Genomic DNA, 27230 nt, shown 5'->3' with positions numbered 1-27230 from the left:
TTCCTTGGTCCAGATAATACTCGGAACTGGGTGTGCAGTTTGCACCTGCCATGTCTCTTGGCCAGAGAGCAGGTGCATCTGTTTTCCTCTTCAAATGAGGAAACACACCAAAGTGCTATTTTATGAACGCCCTGTCTGTCAGAGAGTAGGCAGTCCATGGAGGTTATCGCATGCATTGGGAGATGCAGAGCGAGGCTCCCAGGTGGGCACACCCCGTGGATGCCAGTCTACAGTACCATGCAGCTCCAGAAGCCCCTTGCATTCCTGGAGTAAGAACGGAGCTCCTGGGCAGGCTGGGTGGCTCAGCGGTTTGGGCGCCTGCCTTCATCCCAGGGCATGATCCTGGAATCCTGGGATGGAGTCCCACATCGGGCTCCCTGCATGGGGCCTGCTTCTCCCTCTGCCTGTGTCTCTACCTCTCTCTTTCTCTCTCTCTCTCTCTCTCATGAATAAATAAAGTCTTAAAAAAAAAAAGAACCGAGCTCCTGCTGATGGCCCCGCCCCCACAGAGGTGGATCTAGCACCCGTGGGTCTTGTGTACCTATCAACAACAACTCCGGTAAGCTTCCAGAACCCAGTGCAGTCCTTGCTAAGCAAGGCCCTGGGGTCCTGGGCCATGGGGGTCTCTATAGACTCCAAATATCACAGAAGCTCCCAGGGACGTGTGTCAGAAGTAACAGGTCCAAGGACTATGGGTGGTGAAGGGATCCCACTGTGATCACAGCCCACCCTGCACAGAACAAGCGCATCTGCTAATACTAACTGAAGGCAGTCTTCAATCCACAGCTTGGATTCCAGGCTGTGGATAATCATCATGGCCACATGCCACAGCATCTCTTCTCCTGCCTCCAGCCCCCTTTCTGGAGCTTGGCCAATCTGGCAGTAAAAATAACAAAGGGGAACTCGGCAGCTGGACTGAGGTGAAGGGGAGAGATATGCAGGAGAGCTGCAGGCCCCTCTTGGAGGCTAAGGGGTCCGTCCACCCATCCACCTGCTACCTCTGGGATCTGAACCCTTGCGGGAGGCTGAGGGCGAGACAGGTAGAACCCTGGGTTATAGAAAGGGGAGCTAGAAAGGTTTGTTTCCTGGTACCCTGAGGGGAACAGCCCCAAAACCAGACCGGGAACACCTGAGGGCAGCAGCTTCTCACTTCCCTGCCACCCACATGATATGACATGACCTGGAAGATAAGCCTTCCAAAGAAACCATTAAAAAAACGACCATTCCCACCAAAAGCCACATGCTATAGAACCTCATTTGCATTAAATCTCCAGAAAAGGCAAATCCACAGAGACAGCAAATAGATTAGGATGTCCAAGACTACAGGGAGAAGGATGAGGAGAGACCCCTGGGTACAGGGTTTCTTTTGGGGGTAATGAAAACATTCTGAGGGACACCTGGGTGGCTCAGTGGTTGAGTGTCTGCCTTTGGCTCAGGGTGTGATCCCAGAGTCCTAGGATTGACTCCAACACTGGGCTTCCTGCACAGAGCCTGCTTCTTCCTCTATCTATGTCTCTGCCTCTCTCTCCGTGTCTCTTATGGATAAATAAATAAAATCTTTAAAAAAGAAAACATTCTGAGATGGGGGCTGTGGTAGTCAATCCAGTGAACATACTAAAAAACAGTGATTGGTACACCTGAGATGGGTAAACTTGGTATGTAAGTTCTGTCTCAATAATGTTGCTCAAATAGAATAGAAAGGAAAAGGACTGTGTTGACCTGGTAATACTCCTCATTAATAAAAAGGAATGAGCTACCAATACACACAACTTGGATGAATCTCAACTGCACAAAGAGAAAGAAGCCAGACCCAATGCAGGAATCCATTTATAGGACATTTGGGAAAAGGCAAAACCACAAGGGAAGAAAGCACATCAGTGGCTGTTGGGGGCTGCAGGTGGAAGAGATGCCTCCAAGGGACATGGGTGATGAACGTTCTAGGGTAATGGACTTTTCTGAGGTGACAGTACTTTCTGAGGGTGACAGCACTTTTTGGAGTGACCTTGATTGGGGTGATCTTGATTGTGGTGGTTGTTACACAACTCTGTCATCACTTGCAGAATAGTAAACCAAAAAATAGAATAACAGAACAACATTTGCTGTCTATAAATTGCATTTCAATGCACACAAGCCTCAACTGACATCATAGCACTTTTTGAATCTTTGGTATTTTTTTTAAAAGAACCAATAATTTACAAGATGTCTTTTGTTACCCTTGACTCAAAATTTCATCTTCCTAGGAACAAAAATTCCTGTGATTGGAAAGCTGTTAAAAGAGGAAAGGGAGGGATCCCTGGGTGGCACAGAGGTTTAGCACCTGCCTTTGGCCCAGGGTGCGATCCTGGAGACCCGGGATCGAATCCCATGTCGGGCTCCCAGTGCATGGAGCCTGCTTCTCCCTCTGCCTATGTCTCTGCCTCTCTCTCTCTTTGTGTGACTATCATAAATAAATAAAAATTAAAAAAAAAAAAAGAGGAAAGGGAATTGACTGAAAAACTAGCTGAAGAGAAAAATTCCTGTCTGGTAATGGATAGTAACTTACTGCCCTAATCATTTCACAATGTATACATATATCAAATCGTTATGCTACACACCTCAAACCATTACATGCCAATTATATGCCAATAAAAACACGTACATAAATAAACCAAAAATACATAAATATGCCAACCAAAAGAGAAGCAAATAAACGCAAAAATCTGATGTTAAAAAAACATCATCATTTACAACAGCCCATGGTGGAGGCAACTCAAGTGTTCTCCACAGATGAATGCATAAACAAATATCGTATGCCCCTACGATAGAATACTATGCAGCCTTAAAAAGGAAGGAAATTCTGACACATGCTATAGTTTGCATGAGCCCTGAAAATGTTACGTTAAGTGCAACGAGCCAATCACAGTAGGACAAGTGCTGTCTGACTCCACTGACAGGAGGTACCCCGAGTAGCCATAGAAACACAAAGTTCATAGAGACACAAAGCAGAATGTGGTGGTGGCCAGGCACTGGGAGGAGAAAGTGGGCAGTTAGTGTTTGACAGGGAGAGACTTGCAGCTTGGGAGGATGAAAACAGGTGTAGGGATGGATGGTGGTGGCGGCTGCGCAACAATGTGAATGACTTAATGCCACTGTCCTGGACTCATGAAAATGATCCACTTGAAACTAATAGAACATTGTGTGTTTACTACACTTTATTGCAAAAAAGATTAAGATGGGGCAGCCTGGGTGGCTCGGCGATTTAGAACCACCTTCAGCCCAGGATGTGATCCTAGGGACCTGGGATCGAGTCCCACATGGGGCTTCCTGCATGGAGCCTGCTTCTCCCTCTGCCTGTGTCTCTGCCTCTCTCTCTCTCTCTCTCTCTCTCTCTCTCTCTCTGTGTGTCTCTCATGAATAAATAAAATCTTAAAAAAAAAAAAAAAGGCTAAGATGGTCAATTTTAGGTTACTGGTATTTTACCACAGTTAAGCAAACAAACGAACAAGGGCTCTTTCTGACATTATAAGTAACCGTGCCCACTCTGGGCCTGGCGAGGCCCTAACATTGCAGCCCTGGCCACAGCCTCTGACCAGCCACGGGCACAGGCCTGGGAGGAAGGGCGCTGAAGGAACAAGTGCTGCTCCTCTCTGCTTTTCTAGCCAGTGGGTTTGAGCCTGAGGTTCTTACGACTGCCAAGGGGGCCTCATGGAGGTTCCTGGACAGCCGCCCCACACCATCCTTGTGAGGAGCCAACTGAAGCGTAGAATTCCACAAACACTGAAGCTCAAGCATGTCTGTTTTGCACACAGACACAAAATACTACCCTGCCTGTACTGGTGCTTCCCAACAGGAAACAAGGAGCCAAGAAGCCATAACAAAGGTGAGCACAGGCAGGTACACCTGCCTTGGCCAGAGCAGGGCTGCCCGCTGCCCAGCTTATGGAAGAGTTCTGTCCACAAAGTACCCAGAACCCCAAAGCAGCCTGGGCACACTCAGGGTGGAAATCAAGCAAGGCCTGGGGCTACCAGGATGACTCTCACACCTCAAACTCACCCCACCCTCCAGGTTAAGTGCCACCAGGGGCTTTCTCTGGCTTGAGACAGCACACCAGACTGCCTTACCTTGTGGCCAGTCAGTCCCTTGTCCCAGTGCCATGCTCCAGCTGTCCCAAGCCTCATGGAACCCTAGGGGAAGCCATGCTGCCCCAATCCTCTCTGCCTCTGTGCACAGGTCTGCCTCGGCCTGGAATGCCCTCCCCCTCTCCCATACCCACAGTAGCCTAACACACTCCCTTCCATCTGGATCCATTCAAGACCCCACTAATGGGCAGCCCGGGTGGCTCAGTGGTTTAGCACTGCCTTCAGCCCAGGGTGTGATCCTGGAGACCCGGGATTGAGTTCTGCATCAGGATCCCTGCATGGAGCCTGCTTCTCCCTCTGCCTGGGTCTCTGCCTCTCTTTCTCTCTCTCTGTGTCTCTCATGAATAAATAAATAAAATCTTAAAAAAAAAAAAAAAAAAAAAAGACCCAACTAATGGGCCACCCTCTCTAAGATGCCTTCCTTGAGCTAACCCAGCAGAGTCAATCCCTTCTTGGTGCTCAGTTGGTACTGACCTCTATCACATCATCCATTTATCACATGTCACATGTCTATGGGTTTCTTGGAGTCAAGAACTATGTCAAGATCTAAGTACACGGCTTGAGCCCCAGCAGGTGCTACATAAACTTCAGATGAACACATGGATAAAGGGATGCTTAGATGATGGATGGATGAGTGATGAGTAGATGGATAGATGATGGATAAGTGGACGTTTGGACAGGAAGATGATAAATGGATGATGGATGGTGAATGTCTGTGTCCTCCTAAAATCCGTATGTTGAAACCTAATCCCCAGTGTGATGGTGTTAGGAGGTGGGGTCTTCAGGAGGTGATTTGGTCGTGAGGGCTGAGTATTCAAATGAACACTAATGAATGGGATTAGGACCCTTATGAGAGAGACTCTGGGGAACTCCCTCATCCCTTATACAACGTGAAGACACAGGGAGAAAGCAGCTGTCTATGAACCAGGCAGAGGGCCCTCGCAAAATACCAAATCTGGAGGTGCTGAGATCTCAGATTTCCAACCTTCAGAACTGTGAAAAATAGATTTCTGTAGTTTATAAACTGCCCAGTTCAAGGCATTCTGGTAGAGCAGCCCAAATGGACTAAGCAGACAGCTGGATGGATCAATGATGAAGGGACGATGGACGGCGGGGCTTAGGAACAGCCTACTGCTATCTCTGGAACATCTGCTACCAGGAAACAGATGAGCAAGTCTACTGACGCATATTTGGGGCTTGAGGAAGATTCAGGATTCCAACACTCTGTCCTCTCAAGGTAAAGGGTTTTGTTTACAGCTTTGATCAATAAATGACTCTTTCTTGAAAATTTTTTTGTTATGGAAATTTTCAAACAGGTACAAAAATGGGGAGCATGGTACAATGGTCTTGTCCCATCACTTGGCTTCAGCCTTGTTTCAGGGGATGAATACCCAACACTGGGAAGCAGCCAGGAACTGTTAACCAGCCAACCATCTCCCATCCCAGCTCTGCGACATCTGGTGACTTCCTGGAGGAAACAGTCCTTGTGGGGGACAGAACAGCAACACTGCCTGCCTCACAGGTTCCATGAAGAATGTTAATGAGGGCTCCTGAACACGTGAGACACCCATACAAGGCTCTGTCATCTTTTTTCACAACCACAAAGAATTAGGAGGCAGCCCATTGTAGGGCAGGGGTCAGCAAACTCCAGCCCATTGGCCAAATCCAGCACGTCACCATTGCCTGTTTCTGTGTGACCTGGGATCTGAGAATGATTTTTATATTTTTAAGTGATTAACACTTTAAATGGTTATGTAAGTACTTAATCACCTCAGTTTCTCCTCAGTCACAAAGCCTATATTAGTTACTGACTCTACAAAAAGGTCTGCCAACCCCAATACTGCAGACCAAAGAGCAGAGGCTCAAATAACCACCTGTGGTTCAAATCCAGGCTCTGCCTTGGAAGCTTCTCACCCTTCTAAGCTCCCCTTGTCTGAGCATCAACGTGGCAGGCACCACCTAGCTCCCTGCAGGGAAGTGTAGGGCTCAAATTCTGGAAGGCACGTGGGATCCCATCACAAAGAGTAAAGCCAAGCCCAAATACAAAGTTCCAGTAAAGGGAGGGGTCCTCTCTCTCCTGCAAGACTGCCAAAGAGGGAACACTGACCGACATGCTCTGTGGGTCACTGGGAGTCAAAGTGCACAGAGTACTGAGCCTGCCAAATGGAAAGTTCTCCAGGAAAGTACAGACTTCCACTGAGGCATCCACGCCCCACTGGAGTGCAGACAGTCAATAGAGTCTCCTTCCCATCCTTGAGCCCTCCAGACTGACCGACCCAACCCCGGAGTTGGCGAGCTCCGACACAAGACAGTCCCTGCTCCACTGCCAATGAGAATGCTCAGAAAAGTGTAGCACGGACCAGAGAGCTTCCCCTTGTAGGCAGCAAGCCTTGAACTCCGATCCCAGGTAGGGCCTACAGCAGGCAACAGGCCACTGGAGGGCCAGTCATCTGTGATGAAGAAAAACAATGGCCCCAACATACCAAACGTCCCCAACACCATGGTGTGGAGATGCATGCAGGCAGTAGCCACACACTCGAGCCCCGCTCATTTCAGTGCTGGCCTTAGCACCAGGGTTTCTATGTAGGGCTGTGCTCTGGCTGGCAAGATACCAGCTGGCATGAACAGGCCTCCCCCTGCCAACCACCTGCCTGGATACCATCACCTTCGCCCGGGCAGACACCCTCCACACGGCCCTCACCCCCTCCCACTTCGATCTGGGCCTCCTGCTGCCCATGCTCTGCATTTCAGCATGTTGCCCAGGTGACACCTGCACAGCCTCTGAGCACCTGCTCCCAGCACAAGGGCTGGCCAATGGATGGCCAATCAACCAGCAAAAAAGCATCACAGTTCCCATTTACACTTTCACACAGAGCCAAATCCACCTTCTGGCTCGTCACAGGCTCCCTGGACCCCAGTCACTGCAAGCAGCCAGACCCAATGGGGTCTTACAGAAAGATGGCTTTGGGACCCCTGCCAACAAGGTTTTCCAAGTAATGTGCTGGGAAACTCAAAGTAACATGATTTAATTTTCTTAGGAATCACAGAACTAAAGGGATCTTAAAGATGTTACTGTGCGGCTTCCTCACTTACAAGTGGGAATTCAGAGGCCCACGGAGTTTAAAGCAATTTACCAAAGTAAAAGAGCAGCAGCCAAGGGCACAGCCAAGATGAGCAACACAGAGCAGAAGGAGCAAGTGTGAGCCCCAGCTCTATAATCCATGAGCCAGGATGGCTGGAACGCCAGAACAGTTGGCTCTCAGCAGTACTAAAACATTAAGGTGGATCTCCATCACAGTGTGCTGAGACAACTCAACAGCATCAGAGAAATGTCTATCCCCATTCCTCCCTAAGCCCATTATACAACGCTGCCCTCCCTCCAAACACGGCCCTGCTGCTGCCCTGACACGGCTTCTGCTGGCTGAGTGTGGCCATGCAAGGTTCTCTCCCTTTCATAAAATCTCTTTTCTACCATGGCATTCAGATTCCTTGGAGCTTCCATGAAAGCCAGGCAGGAAGTCCATGGGCCAGAATTAACCGGACAATGCTATCTAGCAGCCCTAATCCATGGCCAAGATACATGGAAGAGAAGTTGAAATGCTTTTCCGGTTCAGTTACAACCAGCCCAAGGCAGCAATAAACTAGCAAGTTTCATGATAAACAAGGGGACAGGGAGTTCTTTCCCTACCAAGGACCATAGAGCTGACAAAGGACTAAGTGTCACACAGCCAGTGGCCTCGGGAAGCTTCTCAAATGAGACACTGGATGGGTGTACCCCTTCCCCCTCTTAGGGCCTCTCCTGATTCAGGGCCCATGGAACCTGGGGAATATCAAGGAACTAGTAGTTATGATGGGACCCGGTTTAGGACAAATGCCTCCTAAAGAGAACTTTAACTTCAGATCTTACTCTTTAGACAAAAACTCTAGATCATAATTTTGGATTTTAGGCAAGTCTCCACCAAGACCTGCCCCCCACCCTCCACCCTCTACCATTCCTTTGCCTCAGGGGAAGCCTGCCTGGTTTATCTCCTGATGGAACCACTTCAGTAAAGTCCTGAAAAAGTAACAGGGCAAGAAGGAGGTCCAAAAAGAGCAAAGGGTTAAGCATAAACTGAAACATTTCTGGAAGGTAATTTGACAGAAGATATCAGGGTCTTCAAACCATCTACACCTCTACCTTGGTAAATCCCTTGACAGATGCCCACCAGCAAGGAAGGAGGCAGAAATGTGAACAGAAACCCATATAAGAAGATGTTCACTGGGGGGCACCTGGGTGGCCCAGTGGTTGAGCGTCTGCCTTTGGCTCAATCCTGGGGTCCTGGGATCAAGTCCCGCATCAGGGGAGCCTGCTTCTCCCTCTGCCTATGTCTCTCTCTTGTTTCTCATGAATAAATACATAAAAATCTTAAAAAAAAAAAAAAAGAAACAGAAAACAAAACAGATGTTCACTGAATGTAATGAATGTCACCGAACTGTATACTTAAAATGTCGTACAAACAATGGGATGTTATTTAGTCTTAGAAAAGAAGGAAACTCTGACACATGCTACAACATGGATGAACCTTCATAGTCAAAGAAATAAACCAGTAATACTACATGAGTCCACTTACAGGAGGTTCCTAAAATAGTCAGATTCATAGAGACGGGAAATAGAATGGTGGCCACCAGGGGCTGGGGGAGGGAGGACTGGGGAGTTAGTGCTTCATGGGAAGAGTTTCAGGTTTACAGGATGAAAGGAGATGGATGGTGGTAGTGGATGCACAGTAATGTGAATGGACTTAATGCCACTGAACTGGACACTAAAAAATGCTTAAAATGGTAAATTTTATGTTACATATGTTTTACCACAATTTAAAAAAATTAGGGATCCCTGGGTGGTGCAGTGGTTTAGCGCCTGCCTTTGGCCCAGGGCGCGATCCTGGAGACCTGGGATCGAATCCCACGTCGGGCTCCCGGTGCATGGAGCCTGCTTCTCCCTCTGCTTATGTGTCTGCCTCTCTCTCTCTCTCTCTGTGACTATCATAAATAAATAAAAATTAAAAAAAAATTAATGAAATTTACCAAAACCATTGAACTGTACACTTTATCTTTTTAAAAGATAATTATTCATCTCTACCCCCAACGTGGGGCTCAAACTCATGACCCTAAGATCAAGAGCCACTTGACTGAGCCAGCCAGGGACTCCAAACAATACACTCTGAATGAGTGAACTGATTGGTTTGTGAATTAGAACTCGATAAAACTTAAAAAAAAAAAAAAAAAAGATGTTCACTGGAGCACCTGGCTAGTTCAGTCAGTAGAACACGTAGCTCTTGATCTCAAGGTCTATGCCCATATTGGGTGTAGAGAGTACCTTTTTTTTTTTTTTTAAGATTTTATTTATTTATTCATGAGAGAGAGAAAGAGAGAGAGAGAGAGAGAGGAGAAGCAGGCTCCATGAAGGGAGCCTGATGTGGGACTCGATCCCAGGACTCCAGGATCATGCCCTGAGTCAAAGGCAGGCGCTAAATACTGAGCCACCCAGGGATCCCCAGGTGTAGAGAGTACTTAAAATTTTTTTTTAAAAGATGCTCACTGAGGGACACCTGGGTAGCTCAAGTGGTTGAGCATATGTCTTCGGCTCAGGGCATGATCCCAAGTCTGGGGATCGAATCTCACATCGGGCTCCCTGTGAGGAGCCTGCTTCTCCCTCTGCTTATGTCTCTGCTTCTCTCTCTGTGTCTCTCATGAATAAATAAAATCTTTAAAAAAAAAAAAAAAAGGATGCTCACTGAAATACTGCAGTTATCAGCTACATTCAGTAAACTTTTTTGCTTTGTTTTGTTGAGAGTGTGTGTTTGAGAGTGAGGGGGACGCAGCCCAGAGGTGGAGATGGGGAGAGGGAGAAAGAGAATCTTAACCAGGCTCCATGCCCAGGAAACCAGGCTTGATTTTACAACCTTGAGATTGTGACCTGAGCCAAAACCAAGAGTCGGACACTTAACCAACTGAGCCACTCAGGTGCCCCTCAGCAAATACTTTAAATGTCCAACAAAAATAATTAAAATTAGATTAAACTGTAACTCTATCACAAAGTAACAATGTGATAATTAAAATGTTAACAGAGGGATCCCCAGGTGGCTCAGTGGTTTGGAGCCTGCCTTCCACCCAGGGTGTGATCCTGGAGTCCCGGGATCGAGTCCCACATCGGGCTCCCTGCATGGAGCCTGCTTCTCCCTCTGCCTGTGTCTCTGCCTCTCTCTCTCTCTGTGTGTGTCTCTCATGAGGAAATAAATTAAATATTTAAAAAAATAAAAATAAAATATTAACAGAATATTTAGTAAAACAAGAAGAGGCTCTCATTAATGCAGCAAGATCTCAGCTACATAAAATTATAGATATGATTTTATAACAAAGTCAGGAAGAGAAGGAAGTCTCCATTAATACTGAGTAGAAAACCTGTCTCCCCAAATAAGCCAGCCTTCCAGCTGTGACCTAAAAGAAATCCCTCTTACACCCATCAACCATTTAGAACATATAGTCAGCACTTGTGGATTCCTGGAGGAGGATGGTTCTCAACCCTGGCTGCAGAGGCAATCAGCCATGGAGCTTTCCCAGAAACCCAAGCTGGCTCAGAAGAGGAAATCAAACAGCCATGTGTGAAGTGCTTATGAAGGGGGCTGACCTCTGGGCACTGGGAACAGCTGACAGCAAGAAATGGGACCTCGGTCCTACAACCACCAGGACCTGGATTTTTGCCAACAAGCTGAGAATGGAGGAGACATGGAGTCCCAGACATGAATGACAGGAGCCCGGACCCTGGGCAAGACTTGGATTGCAGCCATCAGAGACCCCCAAGCAGAGGACCCAGCTAAGCCATGCCCTGACTGCTGACCCACAGACACTGTGAGATCTCAAAACAAAACTAAGAACCTCACACATGAGATTCTCCACAAGTGACCAGCCGTGGAGATGTGTGATTGTTTTAATAAGAGCAGAGGCCGTCTGTGTGGGCAGCTAGGGTGGAGGCCTACTTCTTTCATTCTCTGCCAGGCCAAATGCCCCCATTCCCATAACCACTCTGCTGACGGCCCTCAGGCTTAGCTGTACCGAACACAGTACAACCGTGACGTTCCAAGGTCTGCACACTTCCATGTATCCCAGGCAAAACTTGGACTCCTAACATTGTGGGCTACCCTGCTGACCCCTAAAAGGTCCCAGGCAAATGAAAACCCCCAGATCTTCCCCAAGTAAGCCACGGCCCAGCCCAGCCTTTCAAAAATCCCTCTAAATCTTCAAACAAAACAGCTCTGAAAGGGACCAGCCAAGGAGAGTACATGGATCCTGCCCTATTGCTCCTGCCTGGTCTGCGTACCCTGGAGCATAAGAGGCTGGATGGGGTGTCCGAGCGATGCCTGTAAGGTCCTGCCTTGGCCTCTGACATCAAAGGTTGTATTTACACTCGCATCTAGTCACGTAGAATTCAATAAACATGAAGTGACCCTATTCCCCTTAGGAGTGGCTTCCATTAATTCACATACTTGAGGGAGCTCAGTGCTTTGGGACTAGGGAGAAAGGAGAAAGAAATGAGAAGGAAACATCTATGCTCCATTCTCTCAGATGTAACCCCCCACTTGCACTCCCAGGCCACACCTCTGCTTCTCTCTTGCTCCCCAGGGCCAACTGTGCCAATCGTGCACCTGCAGAATTAGGAAGTAGGCCCCTTGCTGGATTTCTGGGGACCTGACTGCCCAGCCCAACACAGCAGACACTTCCTGAGCGATTGGAACAAAGAGCCTCCCCCAGACAGCTAGCAGCCCAGGCCTCAGCCCATGAACCTTCCCGGACTTCCTTGCCAGAGTTTCTGGAACCTGAGACTGCAGACAAGCAGGGATAAACAAGCAACCGCGGGGCTCATGGGGCTGGAGAAGCCGGGAGATGACAAAGGAATGTTGGGACCAAGTCTCTGATGCTTCCTCACACAGCCCTTTCTGGAGCTGTGGGCATTCTTTTCTAGAACCACATGGGTCCACTTCTGGAGACGCAAACTCCTTTCTAGAACTGCTCCCCATGCACACCTCAAACAGCCCTCTTGGAACCTTGCCTACTCTTCCCCAGAGAAGAAATCTGCTGCAGCAACTCGCACCATCTGGCCACTGAAAAAATACCATAGGAGAGGAAACCAGACTTATGTTAATAATCACAACTCAGATTTCTTAGGGTCAATTCTAACAGTGGCTCACCAGCTGCTTTGGGGGGCAGGCATCGGCGGGTATGACAAGATGCTCTTCCATAAGGGCCTCCCTACTGGGAGCTCATGCACACGTTGGTCTCAGATCCCAAGCCATCACTGTGACTCACTGGGGCCTCTAAGCCTCAGGTTCCACATCTTGACACTCCACCAGCACAGGGCTCATCATGCATTCCTCTCTAACCGCACTTGGCCACCAGCCACAGGGATCTGACCCACGTGGCCACTGTTTCATTCCCCTCTGTGCCAGCCACAAGCCACACCTCTCTGTCCCCTCGCACACCTGCTGAGGGGCCCCAAACCCAGCTCTCTCAGCCACCTTCATCTCTCTCCCCTCCTGATCTTCTCATGCCTCATTCACCTCCCTACCCCTGGGTCCCCAGGTGAGCCATGGGCAATGTTTCTGAAGCACAGCCACATGTACACAAGGCCCGTGTGACCGAATGCCTGTAAAGTTACATCACTCCTGGTCATTGTTCAGTAGGAACTTGGTCACTCCTCTGCTGGGATCACTCACCTCCTCACTGACCCCCACATATACCTTGATCACCTCCTTGGAGCTCCCACTTGGATCCTTGGGCCAAGAAAGCCCATGGGTACACACTCAGGGATCTCTCAGAACTCCAATCCAAAACCCCTGACCCCTCTGACTTTCTGCAACATAAACCCCCACCACATTTCCCCTCTCATCGCAGACTCCTCCCTTTTGTGAAACCCCCAAATGTGCAAATGGGCCTGCCCCAGCCCTCCCCTCTCTCCACACACCTGCCCTGCTGCCAGCCTTCCTGGTCTTGCCTTGCCTGGCCCTTCCTCCAGGTCTGCAGCCTACTGCCTGTACCCACTCCCCGCCACCCTAAGGCCTCCAACACAGCCACCCTAACCCCCAGGCTCCACCAATCAGGTCTCCTTTCTCTTCGGTCACCGCCTCCCACTGTCTGCTTGTTCTCGTTCTCTCCAACTCCCCAGTCAGTTCCCCTCACTCCCAAGATGCCTCTAGAGCCCCAAGTCCCAGCAGACTATCTTGCATGCTCCTGCCAAAGGCCTTTCCTGAGGCAAAGCTCCAAAGGCATCCTTTCCCCTCTCAACAACCTTCAATCTGCCCCATCACGCTTTGAGAAAGCACGACATCCTTAGCCTGGCTTCCGGGTCCTGCACAGCATGACCCCAACTCTCCTAAATCCACCCTCACCTCCCCTGTTGCCCACATTTTACACCAATGCTCCAACCAAACAGGCTCTGCTACTTCCTAGCACAGTGATTACTTTCCAGCCTCCTGAAAATGAGGCAGAGAGGAGGGGTCAGTGAGAGAGTCCCAGCCAGATCCTGGTGCTGCTGAAGTGGCTGGACAGTGACATTCCATTCGTCACTGGACGAATAAAATACATTTTTATATATAAAAATACATAAAATACATTTCCAGTGACAATCCCGTGCCCCCAAATACGTATACGGACACATTCACCCATGTTCTCATAGGAAAGTAGAAAGCTTTCATAAATGAATGAAACATTGATAAGTGAATCACATTTTTGGTTTAAGGTCTAAGATTTGGGCAAAAACAAATACTGTTTTTGCACATAGCAGTCTGCAGGCACACCCCAGAGTGAACACGCTATGCTGAGCATCCACTTAAGATAATTCACAAGTGAGGCCATTGGGACTGCCAGCCAACCAGATGACGGCTCTGAGCCCAGCGTGGCCACCCCTGCACCTAGGAGAGGACAGGTGAGGTGGGTGCCTGCATCACTGGTCCAACCTGTGCGTTCCCTGCCTCACATCACAGCCGTTCCATGACAGTGCAGAGGGTCACGAGACAAAGATCACCCTATCTATCCAAGTATGGAAGAAGTCCAAACAAGTGGATGGCTTAGAGTCTTTCACACCTCAAACAACTCAGCAATGGGGGTCCCTATGAGAGGAGAATGCAAGACTCTGCAAATGTAGCATGCGACCCGAAGCACAGACTGCTCTTCTCCCTTGAGCGGAGGCCTTGGTCAGCTCAGCCTCTGGGGGGGCTTACTGTCCAGCTACCACCCAGGCCCGGCGCCAAAAGGCTTAAAAGGAAGACACTGAAAACATGATGCGAAGTGACACAAGCCAGACACAAAAACACAAGTGCTGCGGGAGTCCACTTGTATGAGGTCCCTAGAGCGAAAGCAGAATGGTGGGGGCCAGGGGCTGGGAAGGGGGAGGAGGAATGGAGAGTCGTTGTTTACGCCGACAGTTTCAGTCTGGGATGATGAAAAGGTTCTGGAGAGGGATGGTGCTGATAGTTGCAAAATAGTGTGAAAGTGTCTAATGCCACTGAACTGAATGCTTAATGATTCAAATGATACATTTTATGTTCTGATATTTCACTGCAATCAGAACAGGGGCAGGGCAGCCAGGGGAAGACCATAGTCCTCGTCGAGGTCTGAGGATGGAAAACGCTGCCTCTGAACAAGCAGGTTCCTGATGGACAGACCTGTGAGGTGGAGCCTCAGGCTGGATGGAGGCTGAATCACGTCCTGCTGAGCCTAGCAAACTCAGCCACCGCATGGCTTCTGGCATCCCATCTCCCCGGGGCTGTCCCCCAAGGAAAAGGAGGCTCCCCTAGTCCCTCCAGAACCTCTACACACAGTCCTCTCAGGCCTCAAGGTCTGACCCGGACCCTCATGAGCCAGCAGAGTGTGCCCAGGCAGTAGCCAGAGCCTGGCTACCAGTGTACCAAAATGCTCTCTAGAACATCAGTCAGCTGCCAAAAGGAATGAAGTGCTGATGCATTATACAACAGGGATGAACCCCGCAACCTTATTCTCAGTGAAAGAAGCCAGACACAAAAGGCCGTATGTTACACAATTCCATTCACGTGAAACGTTCAGAAAAGGCAAGTGTAGGGGTGCCTGGGTGGCGCAGTGGGTTAAGCGTCCAACTCTGGGTTGCAGCTCAGGTCATGATCTCAGGGTCAGGAGATCGAGCCCCATGTCGGGCTCCGTACTAAGCAGGGAGTGTGCTTGAGAGTCTCTCTCTCAAAAATAAATAAGTAAAATATTTTTTTAAAAAAGAGAGAAAAGGCAAATCTACAGACAGAAAGTAGAATGGTGGGTGCCAGGGGCTGTGAGAGGGGGCGGTCAGGGCAGCTGAAGGGAACAGTTTCCTTCTGAGGCGATGAAAATTTTTTCTAATATTAGTGGTGATGCTTGTGTAACTCTGTGAATATACTAAAAAACACTAACTTGTACACTGTAAATGAGTGAATTCTGTGGTGTGAATTCTATCTCAGCCATTTTTTAAAAGCCATTTGAGAGAGTGTGTACACGTGCATGTGTGTCACACACATGTGGGAGGAGCAGAGGGAGAGACTCTGAAGCCAACTTCCTGCTGAGTGCGGAGCCCCATGAGGGACTTGATCTCACCACCCTGACATCATGACCTAAGCCAAAATCACGACTGAGCCACCCAGGTGCCTCTCCATCTCCGTCATTTAACAAAGAGCATCATCAGTCAGAAATATATAGCTCCTCATTGATAGGGTGTAAGAGGGAAACCAGAGATTCGCCTGCCCACCATCATCCCCGGCACCAGACAGGATGGAAACTACATTTGACCCTAGGTCTCTAAGCACAAGGCTTTCTGGAGCTCCCAAAAAAGAACACAAGAAGAACCAAGACACAGAGCACCTCATGCCCCAGCTGTGCTGCAGGTTCAGCTGCCCCAGCCTCTCAGGGAGGGGGTGAGGTGTGGCTGGGCAACAGCAGACGGCAGTGGTGACTGCAGGCCACCCTGATTCCCCTGATGCTCTGGGGGAAACATCACCCAGCTCTTTCCCTGTGCCCCTACCACTCACAGTGGGGGCCATTTCCTCATCTCCTCCCACCTGCCCCAGGGGCTGCCCCACACACCTCAGGGCCCCTGCCAGGGATGTGCCCAGATCTCCAGTATCCTCCCCTACTGTTCACAAGGCAATGCCCTCTGGTCTGTAAAGCATCAGGCAATCTGCAGACACAGCACAGCCTGTATATGCCCAAGCATTAATAATTTTCAGAGCTTCCCGTCTTCCTCCTCTATTTTCTATTAAAATAAGAAAGTCTATGGTTTTTATTTCCTCTCTTGAGGCCTCACAATCACTAAAAGTGAGAACAAAGTGGTTCTAAGCTTTCCCTCCATCAACTTGCGGGGGAGGGCGCTCTATGAGAATAATCAAGAGGTCTCTCTCTTCCTCCAGCCTCTAGCTCTGAGGCCCCAAAAGCCAGGAGGGCACACAATCACGAACGCTGCAAGAGGACCTCACACTATCCACCATGGAGGAGGATATGGCTCAGGATAGAGGGCTCGGCAACTTCAGTGTGTAGTCCCAGGTACTCTGGGCTGATGGAACTTCACATCTGGGGTCATGAGGCAGAAAAATACATGCTGCACATTTAAGATGCAAGAACTCCACTCAACCCCAGAGGACACACTATGAGAGGGAACAGAGACCCCTGGGTCCCCCTAGAGCTCATACTGGGTACTCTTGCTGAGCAAAGTGGGTAAAATGGCCTGTACCTCCTAAATTATGCATTTTTCCTTTTAAATCTCTTGCTAAGTGATGTGCAATCAACCAGCATCAGATGCCTGAGGGGGTGACTCCATGAGACCAGACAGGGGGCCAGACCTCCAGGGACCACCCACTCTATGTACTCATGTTCCCTCAAAGCCTCCCAAGGAGGGGGTCATGCTCTTCCGCCCACAGAATCAACACCCTGTGCAGGACCACACCCCGGATCTACCTATATCATCTGCATTCTTTCCTCAGACAAGGTTGACATATGTTGCATCTAGAATATCCACCTTGTCACTTGTAAGCATATGTGCATGTATACCCTTCCTGCTCTACCAACATTCCATCTGACCCAGCAGCATATTCTAAATGGAGCATGTCAGGCCTTTAAAACGAAGTGAATCTTCAAAGGCTCTTCTTAAACCAACAGAGGTACTTGAGTGAAGGATCCCCCCCAGGCTGCTCCATCCCTGGCTTTGCTGTGGCTGGAACAGCAAGTCTTTCTCCCTCTCCTCCAGTATCCCCTCGAGTCTCCTGGCCAGCCAGAGACAATTCTTCCCTAGTGCTCCCTGGGCCACATACTGATCCTCTGTGCATGTGGCCAGCCATCTCTGTGCATCCTCCCAGCCAGGCCCTGACCCTCTGCAGCTCACACCAGAGCACAGTCAGCATCCACCAACCCCCACCCTCAGCTCAGACAGATGGGCAGCGTTCTCCGGCCTATTTGTCCTCTTGGTCTCCTTGCCACATAATTTTGCTGGCGATCTCTTTAGCAAAGTGCCCCAGGAGAACATAGGGAGAGTGAGGAAATTTTCTGAGAAATTTGCAAGGAGAAAGGAGAAAAACAACTTTCTTAGGTAGCTGATGCCTTTGTGGACCTGCCCAAAGGCTGGGGACCAGATGATGCCTATCACAGCACTTAGGTTTATGTGGCTGTCTCCCCAGCAGACCGAAAATGACCTGCTAGGGAGCCTGTCTCCTGACACTCAGCACCATTCCTGTCTGAAACGTGTTTGCTGAACATCCCCTCCACTTACTGGGGGAGGGGGAGGAGGTCACCCTGTACCCACACTCCTGTGATTGGCATCACTTCACGGCCTGAGGAGAGAGGCCGGCACCAGCCCCTCCACCAACTGCCTGACCCCGGGCAGGTGCATTTGTCTCACACCCCCTCAGACTCAGTCAGCTGATGGCATATAATTAAGTTAACAATCTTGCTCCAGCTATGTCACAAAAATGTTCTGCGGGCACACGAAACAGCCTTCACCAAAGCTGTAGTTGCTACACAAGTGGGGCCTCCCAGTCTCCCTGCACCAGACCTCAGGAGGCACATCTCTGAACTCGTCAGCTGTGTCTCCCTTGGGCACCAGCCTCCATCTCTGTCTACAGTCATTTTGCAAGGTCACCGTGGCAAGCGCTAGAATCCAAGACAGCTAATTAGCAGGCCCCTGTCTGAGGACTTGGGAAGCTCTCTAAGCCTCAGCATAGAAGGAAAAATAATCTCCAGATAATTTCCAAAGCTAACAAGTTTCCTTCCCAGGGCACCTGTATCACTGGGCTCCCGAAAATCTGATATTGCTTATCTGATGGGGGAATGTGGGATTAAGAAGAACAGGGAAGGGGCGCCTGGGTGGCTCAGTGGTTGAACATCTGCATTTGGCTCAGGTTGTGATCCCAGGGTCCTGGGATAAAGTCCCACATTGGGATCCCCGCAGGGAGCCTACTTCTCCTTCTGCCTGTGTCTCTTCTTCTCTCTTTGTCTCTCATGAATAAATAAATAAAAAAAAAAAAAAAAAAAAAGAACAGGAAAGAGTCTGAGCAAACAGAGACCCCAGAAATGGAGTCTCCTTCTGCCTTTGACCTACAAACATCCACAACACCCAAGACACAGACTGATCCATGTGGGCTCAGGACATCCTTCATCAAACATGATTAAGAACCTAGAGTGAGGCAAATCCTAGGACACAGAGGCAGGTAGGACCTTGTCTTAAGGTTCTCACTACCCTGGAGAAGGAAGCCAGCCAGACACAGGATTAACAGGAAATAGCTGCAAACATACAGCAAAAGAAAGATATACAGTTAGGGAAGACGCCAGGATATCACAAAGACTTTATTTTTGTGTGTTGGTTTTTATTTTACTTAATTTTTTTTTTTTTTTTTTTTTTGGGTGCGTGTGTGTTAGTTTTTGGAGCTCGGCCTCTCTACAAAGCCATGAGTAAAAAGCAAGAGAAAATTTCCATGTAGACAAAGCCTGGCACACAGTAGATAGTCAATAAATAGTTTCTGAGTGACTGAATGGGGAGAGGTGGTTGTCTTACTACTAGAAAGGCAGGTAAAGAAGAAAGATTTGGGAAGCGTTGTGTTTCTAACCTAAAATTTTAAAGAAAAAACAAAAATCAAAGAATTGAAAAAAAGGGATCTTAGCAATGATGAGGTCTAAATACTAACTTCTTAGGCAAGGAGCAAGGTGTAGCAACCTGTGAAGCATGAGGACACAGCTCTCCTGACGCCAGGCTGTTTTCTTGGCTCGAGGCTGCCGTAGCATCAAACACCACATTACTCAAATTCTTCCTAAAACATGGCTGGTGAGGCCAGCACAAGCACCATCTCTCTCAGCCATGGCAGCTTTTCCTCTGCTCCCAATCAGGGACTCACTGAGTGTTGTGAACTGAACTGTATCCCCCGCAAATTCATATGCTGAAGCCCTAACCCCCAGTACCTCGAAATGTGACTGTATTTGGAGATGCGGGTCTTTAAAGAGGTAATTAAAATGGGGTCGTGAAGGTCAAGTCCAAACTCAATATGACTTGTGTCCTTATAAGAAGAGGACATTTTGGACACACGAGAGACACTGGGAGTGCCCAAGCACAGAGGAAGAGGCATGTGGGTGGGGTGTGAGAGGAGCCCAAGCAGGGGTGCACCTGTAAGTCAAGCCAAGGAGAGAGGCCTCGGAGGAAACCAACTCTGCCAACACCTTGTTGGACTACTGGCCTCTAAAATAAAGAGAAAATAAATTCCTGTTATTTAAGCCACCCCATCTGTTGTGTTTTGTTAGAGCAGCCCTAGCAAACTAATACCGTGAGCCACTTCAAATACATGGGTGTGAAAGCCAAGGCAATATCACCATGACTAACAGGTATTTTCCTAAACATATCTATTAAGGGCCAGAAATGGGAATTAAGGATGAGAATACTGCTCCTGGCAACTTCAAAACCCTACTTGAGTGAAATAAACCAGACACAGAAGGACAGCTATTATGGGACTCCACTGACAAGAGGGACCTAGGATAACCCCTCACAGGGACAGAGAGTAGAGTGGTGGTTGGCAGGGGCTGAGTTGGAGGGAGGATGACTTAGTGCTGGATGGGGGGCAGAGTTTCAGTTTTGTAAGATGAAAAAGTTCTGGACGTGGATGGTGGTGATGGTTGCATAACAGCGTGTATGTACTTAATGACACCAAATTATAAACTTAAGGATGGTTAAAATGACACATTTGGTTATGGACGTTGTATCACAGTTAAAAAAACAAACCTATCACATGTTATATAAGTAACATTTTAACTTAGTTTACTCCATTGCTTTCAAAGTAAAAAACAAAACAAAACAAAAACAACAAAAACACTAAAAACAAAAAACAAATTCAAAACCCTACATGATTGTATTCTAGTCAGGGTGAGGGACCCTCGGTGGGACTCAATTAATTAAACCCACCACCGCCACCTCTTGAACCTTGATCTAAAAGCGGCCACAAGGGCGCCTGCATGGTACAGTCAGTTAAGTGTCTGACTCTTGGTTTCAGTCCAGATCATGATCTCAGTGTTGTGGGAACAAGCCCCGTGTTGGGCTCGCCGCTCACCAGGGAATCTGCTTGAGATTCTCTCTCCCTCTGCTCCTTCCCAAAATAAATAAGTCTGGGGGGAAAAAAAAGGCAGCTGCAGTTGAAACTTCAGGTTTGACAACCTGAAGATGGAAGATGCCCATCCATTTACTGTGCATAAGGAAGCCCTTCGAACCACAGCGGTGAGCTGCAGCGTGGCCTCAAGCACTGCTATGTCTTCTCCCAACTGGGCCGAGCATATGGCTCACCTGGATGCTTTATCCTAGTGAGGGCCGCAGTCACACACACAGGGCCACAGGACTCCCAGCCAAGGAGGGCAGGTGGCCACTGAACCCAGAAGGCATATCCCCTGGACCCACACAAATTAACAGCACTCCCAGTTAGCTCCTTTAGTGAAACATTCCAGAATATTTCACTCTGTTCCCAAAACGAGGAAGCCATCCATTCTGTAATCAGAAAACTCTTGTAAAATTTGAACCAGACTCTGTTTCCACCTTGTTGATGACTTAGCGGTCTTAGACTCCACCTAGCTTGTTCTGTCCACTCTGTCTCTGTTCATGGAGAGAAGCCTGTACTTAGTTGAAGGGTGATCACAGGGTCTGATTTGAAGAGATGATGATCAAGCCAATGCAAGGCCTGAGTGACCTTTTCCTGGCCCAGAATTACTCAATCTAACTGGTGGCCAGTCCACTCAATCCCCCCACGGAGAAACAAAGCAATGATCATTCTGGTGACAACACACTGCCAGAATCCAAAGGGCAAATTAAACTGCTTAATAGAGATGTAAAAACATAGGGCAGCAACTCATCTGAGAACCCATAAAGAAGCACAAGATCTGGGGTCAGGACTCACGACTAATACTTGGAAAGGGGCCAAGGGACACGGGGACTGAGTGTTCAGATCAAGTATTCCTCAGACCCGTGGAGCACCTGGTTGGCTCAGGCGTTAGAGCCTGCAACTCTTGATCTCAGGGTTGTGATTCGAGCTCCACATTGGGTGCCAAGATTACTTAAAAATAATTTTAAAATCTTAAAAAAAAAAAAAATTCTTCAGACCTAAAAGAGTGCAGGTTCTTGGGTTGTCTGGTTTCTCTTGTGAAGAGCTCACCAAAACTCTCAGAAAGCGAAATCCAAGAACAGGAATGGAGTCAGAGATAGGTAGAGCAGGTAAGATGCTTCCCAATGACCGGCACACCTTCCCAGCTTCTCAAGTCCCCAACTCACCCCTAGAGCTGTGAAAAGGAGGAAGGGAATCATCTAGTACATGCTATGTGTTCAGCTTGGAGCCAGGCTCCCTGGGAGACCCGGAAATGAACCAGGGATCCCTGCCTCCCTGCCTTCAAAACATACACTCTGAAAAAAAAAACAAAAAAAACAAAAACAAAAAAACCATACACTCTGTGCTACCGTGTGGATAAACATTGGGGAAATGACACTAAGTGAAATAAGCCAGACGTAGATGGACAGATCCTGTAGGACTCTGTTTATATGAGGTACTAAGAGCAGTCGAATCATAGAAACAGAAAGCACAGTGCTGGTTTTCAGGAGCTCAAGGAGGGGAAATGGGGAGCTGTCATTTGGTGGAGACAGTTTTAGCTGGGGAAGAGGAAAAGAGTTCTGGAGATGGATGGTGCTGATGGGTGCACAACCATGCGAATGTGCCTGATGCCAACGAACTTGACACTTAAGGCTCAGATGGGTTAAGATGGTAAATTTTTTTTTTTACAAATATTTAATTGAAATAAAAAAAATGTATATATATATATAGTTTAGAGTCATAGGAGGCTTACATGGGTGCCCCAGAGCCTTTGCTCCCACTGCTCCTCAGGGCGGTCAGCTTTCCCCACCCTCTGCCGCTAGACATGTGCTGACAGGCAAGGCCTCTCTCCAGTGCTGCTGCCTCCAGAAGCTTCCCTGATCTCACTCCCTCTGAACACATAAATAGTGTGTGTGTTCCTATCTCCCATTAGCATGTCAGCTCCCAGATGGCAAGGACTATACTTTCCTTCCACGTAGCCTGCAAGGCAGAAAGGGAAGGGCTCGCACAGAGCAGGGCTCACAGCTGACCGACCCTGTGTGGAGAGGAAGGACCCCCGGACCAATCTCATCATGATTCTCAGGTGCGGTATAGGGTGATTCAAAGACCACCCACCCTACGGTGGCCAGGTTCAGGAAGGAACGGATCTGCATTCCCACAGGGACCTGGAACTCCTGGAATCCCAGCTCTGCCACTTCCTGGTTTTGTCCTTACCTACAGTTGGGCAGACCTACCGCAAGGTGATGTAAGAGCCTGCGAGGGGCCCTGCATGAGGCACACTGTCACCATGCCTGGCACACAGTGGTAGGTCGTCATTTCAGCTTCTTCCCTCCAACACAGGGGCCCTCAACTCAAAAATACGAGAGCACATTCAGCCAAAGGGATTCTGAAGTTATGATTCTGCCGCTGTGAAAAATTAGGGTGCTTCCACTCCCTCCCACGCTGTGATTTTCCTCACTGGTCCTCTGCAGGGTGCAGCCCTGGCCAGCAGGCCCCACGGCCATCTAAAGAACATCAGGAAGTAGTCTGGAAAGAGACAGATGGCTTTGCTAGCACAGGCTCTCTCCTTCCCCTCCAGCCACAATGCTCAGAAGAGTGCTGAGTAGAGTTAAAAGCTCCTAGAGCTAAAAAAAAAAAAACCAGTTTTAAAACCTACAGGAGAGATAACACAGGGTGTTGAAGACATTCAGGGAAAGATCCAGAATATCCTAAGAGTGAGGTTTAAGCTGTAAAATTAACCCCTTGGCCATTTCCTGAGAACCTGTCCTGGGCTACACGCAGAACCAGGGTCCCACGTCTGTAGCAGCTGATGAGAAGGGAAGAGGTACCGAAGGTCGACCTACTGAAACACATTCCGTCCAACCTGTCCCCGCTTTCTGGAAACTCAGAATTCACCATCAGCAAGAGAATACCATTTCAGATTGCAGGTCTCCATGAAAACCTCTTATTTTCTTTATTAATGATGTTCTCCTACATCTTGGCGCTGAAGGCCAGTTCAAGCTGGCTCACTCAGTCGACAGCTGGTCCGACAAGGCTGGTGCCCAGTGACCACAGGGCAATCCTCCAGACCCCAGGGGAGCTGATGTGCCTGCAAAGCAGGCCTCTAAATACTACAGCCTTCCACCCCCCAGGGAGGGACCTAAGGGATGCAGCTGGGTCAGGCCACAGGTCTTAGTGGCAGGCCACAGCCTCCCCCAGCTGCAACTGGAAGATCAGCAACTGGATGCACCTAAAACAAACAGGACAGAGCTGATCACAAAAAGACCACTTGACAGAGCCAAAAATAGCTTTCCTTGTTTCAAGAGGATTCTGACGATGGAAGCACATACAACTCCATCAGCAGAAAAAGAAAAATCGATGGAGCAGAAAATCGGATCAGCCTAATAGGGACCAGGACTCCAAGAGATTCCCCACAGCCTCACAACCTTCAGCCCACCCAAATCCCACAACTATCCACCCGCTTCTTACTCCAGTCTTACAAACTGCCTGGACCTCAAACTCAGTCCCATCACCCCAGAGGTCATGTGCACAATCTCACAGGTTTCATCTTAGGGCCAAAGGTCAGACCATGGATTAGAAGGCCAAGATGAGCACCAGTGTACAATTCATCCTTGGGAAGACAGGGAGGCAAGAGTGGACGAAAGGATCAGAAAATGGAGCTGGGGGCAGCCCGGGTGGCTCAGTGGTTTAGCACCGCCTTCGGCCCAGGGCGTGATCCTGGAGACCCGGGATCAAGTCCCACGTCGGGCTCCCTGCCTCCCTGCATGGAGCCTGCTTCTCCCTCTGCCTGTGCCTGTGCCTCTCTCTCTCTCTCTCTCTCTCTCTCTCTCTGTGTGTGTGTGTCTCCCATGAATAAATAAATAAAATCTTAAGAAAAAAAAGAAAAGAAAGAAAAAATGGAGCTGGGGTAAGATACACACAGGGGCCCTATAGGTGAGTAATGATGGGTGATGTCTCCCATCAGAGCCAGGCAAATCAGAACAGGTGTGGCTCTGCTTCAGCCCTGGATAAAATCTTCACCCCCGTTGATGTGCAGTGGTCCACTGAGTCAGAACTGCCTGTCACCTCACTTCCTCGTAATTCCTATTTTCACCTGCCCTGACTTGTATTCGGGCTGCAAGTCAGCAAGCAAATCTGACACTCCAATGGCCTGGGAGCAAGCTAGCACATCTTGGGTTCCCCAGAAGTATCTTGTAACTCTTCCAGGACAGGAACAGTTGGGGTGGCAAGGAATTCCCAAGACACAGATCAAGCCCCACTAAAAGTACCTGATCTGGAAGACAGAAATGGCCACCTCTCAATACCATGACCCACTGCCTACCCAGAGTGCAGATCAAGGGGCAAGATCACTGCCCGGGGCACCCTGGTCCCAACCCACAGAGTAGTCTCACGAGCCGCACACCACTCTAGAACCAAAGGAACAGCCACCTACCATTCCCACACGCTGCCCCTCCCAACCCAATCCCAGGCCAAACCCTGGGAACCTGCATTCAGGAGGAAGTGGAGGATGGCATTTGTTCAGGTGCAGGATTCAGCGCGAATCCTTGCTGTCCACAGCAGCAGGTGGAAACCGGTCCACAAAGTATCTACCCATTTCTCCCCTGCTTAACGCACCCTCTTCCCTTGCAATGGTTTCCAGCCAGGGTGCAGGTGTGCCCACCCAAGGTGGTGCAGGTACCCACCTGGGTCTCCATGGAAGGTGCCATCCTGAGGCAGCCTGCCCGACAAGCTGTCCCCGTCGCTGGGCCAGATCTGCCCCGTCTTGCGGACGCCCACGATGGTGGCCTCGGCCACGATGACCTGGCCCTGCCGGTGCCGCTTATGGCACTGCGGCGTCGGGGGGCTGCTGCTGTCGAAGGACTGCTGGGAGTTCTGCGACGGGGAGCGGCTTTTGTCTCGAAACATGCGGTAGGTGGTAGGGCTGGGGGACACGCGGCTAGACTGGCCCGAGGAGAAGTCCTCCTCGCTGGAGGTGAGGTTCTCGTTGGAGCTGCAGTCCGGCGTGTAGCCGCCTCCGCTGTCCTCAAAGCTCCGAGGGGAGTAGGACCTGCGGGGCCAGGTGAGGCGCTTCTCCTGCTCCGAGGTGCTCTGGCTGCGCAGGAGCGGGCCCTTGGCGTCCCCTTCCATCATCATACCCCCGACGTAGATGCTCTGGTAGGGCTGGTACTCCAGGGGCGGCCAAGGGGGCCTGCCGCCGCCGTTGGCGTTGATGAGGTTGTCCTTCAGGAAGCGGGGGTTCAGCTCCGCGTCCTCGTAGTCGCCGTCGAGGCCGCAGCTGCTCTCGGAGGGGCGGCCCCGGTACGAGGGCCTGGGCGCGTCGGCCGGGCCGGGCCCGGGGCCGGCGCCGAGCTGGGACTTCTTGCGCTCCATCTGCATGGCCTGGCTGCCCAGGGAGCTGATCCGGTCCGACACGTCTTTGTCGTTGACCTTCACCAGGCCGCGCTCGTGGTGGAACTCGACGTTCACGTAGAAGGGCTTCTCGGGGTCGGCCGCCCCGGGCGGGCCGTGGCCCTTGCGGATCCTCTCAAAGTTGGACCTGAGCGCGGCCACGCTGGTGGGGGCGCCGCGCTCCTCGCGGTCCGCGGGCCTGCGGGCGGCCGCGGGCCGGGCCTTGCTCGGGGAGCCCTCTCCGTCGGGCCGGGGCTCGGGCTCCTCGGCGGCCGGCGGGTCGGCGCCGTCGGCGGGCGGGGGCGGGGGCGCGGGCGCGGGCGGGGGCGCGGGCGCGGGCGGCGGGCGCGGCGCGGGCGCGCGGGGCTCGGCGGCGCCGTCGGGGGGCTGCGCGGCGCGGCGGAAGCCCCAGCGCTGCCGGTCGTAGCTCTTCTTCTCCTTGGCCAGCAGCGTCTGCAGGTAGATCATGCGGAAGCGCTCCTGGTTCACCTCCTGCTCCAGGCGCCGGATGGAGGCCTTGCAGCGCTCCAGCTCTTGCTCGATGTCGCCCACCGAGCGCAGCTCCATGCGCGGCGGCTCCGAGTCCGGGAACTGCGCCTTCCACGCCTCGGCGAAGCCCACGGGGTCCACCATGGCGCGGCCGGCCTCACCTGCGCCGCCCGGCTGCGCGCGGGGCCCGCCTCAGCGGCGGAGCGCCGACCTCTGCAGGCCCGGCCCGGGGCTCCGGGCGGCCCCCATGGCCCCGCGCGGCGGCCGAACAATGCCCGCCCCCTCCCGGGCGGCAGGTGAGGCGGCGGCCGGCTGGGCTCCCCGGGGCGGCGCGGGGCCGCGCGGGGCGGGGGCGGGGGCGGGGGCGGGGGCGGGGCTGCGCGGGGGCGGGGGAGGGGCGCGGGGCTGCGCGGGGGCGGGGGCGGGGGCGGGCGCGGGGCTGCGCGGGCGCGGGGGGAGGGGCTGCGCGCGCCGCTATTGTGTGCGGGCTTCCCTGCGCGGCGCCCGCGCTCCCCGCTCGGCCCTGCGCCGCGCCCCCCACGGCCGCCGCCGCGCGTCCTCGGCTCTCGCTCCCGCGCCGCGCCCCGGCCCGGCCCGGCCCGGCCGCCGCCTC

At 50.8% G+C, this 27230-nt stretch overlaps 1 protein-coding gene across 1 annotated transcript in view; it reads right to left on the bottom strand.

The window, feature by feature from the left end:
• Window positions 1–26812, bottom strand: part of BCR (BCR activator of RhoGEF and GTPase) — a 124400-nt gene extending 97588 nt beyond the window's left edge. The window contains exon 1 of the mRNA XM_072803402.1: window positions 25423–26812. Coding sequence (XP_072659503.1) covers window positions 25423–26761 — 1339 coding nt within the window. The 5' untranslated portion in view covers window positions 26762–26812. The remainder of the gene's footprint in view (window positions 1–25422) is intronic.
• Window positions 26813–27230: the final 418 nt, after the last annotated feature.

This window comes from Canis lupus, chromosome 27, assembly GCF_048164855.1.
Source record: "Canis lupus baileyi chromosome 27, mCanLup2.hap1, whole genome shotgun sequence".
In the NCBI taxonomy this organism is placed as follows: Eukaryota; Metazoa; Chordata; class Mammalia; order Carnivora; family Canidae; genus Canis; species Canis lupus.
The sequence above is the reverse complement of the archived record's forward strand: the minus strand, read 5'-3'. Positions and strand labels throughout refer to the sequence as shown.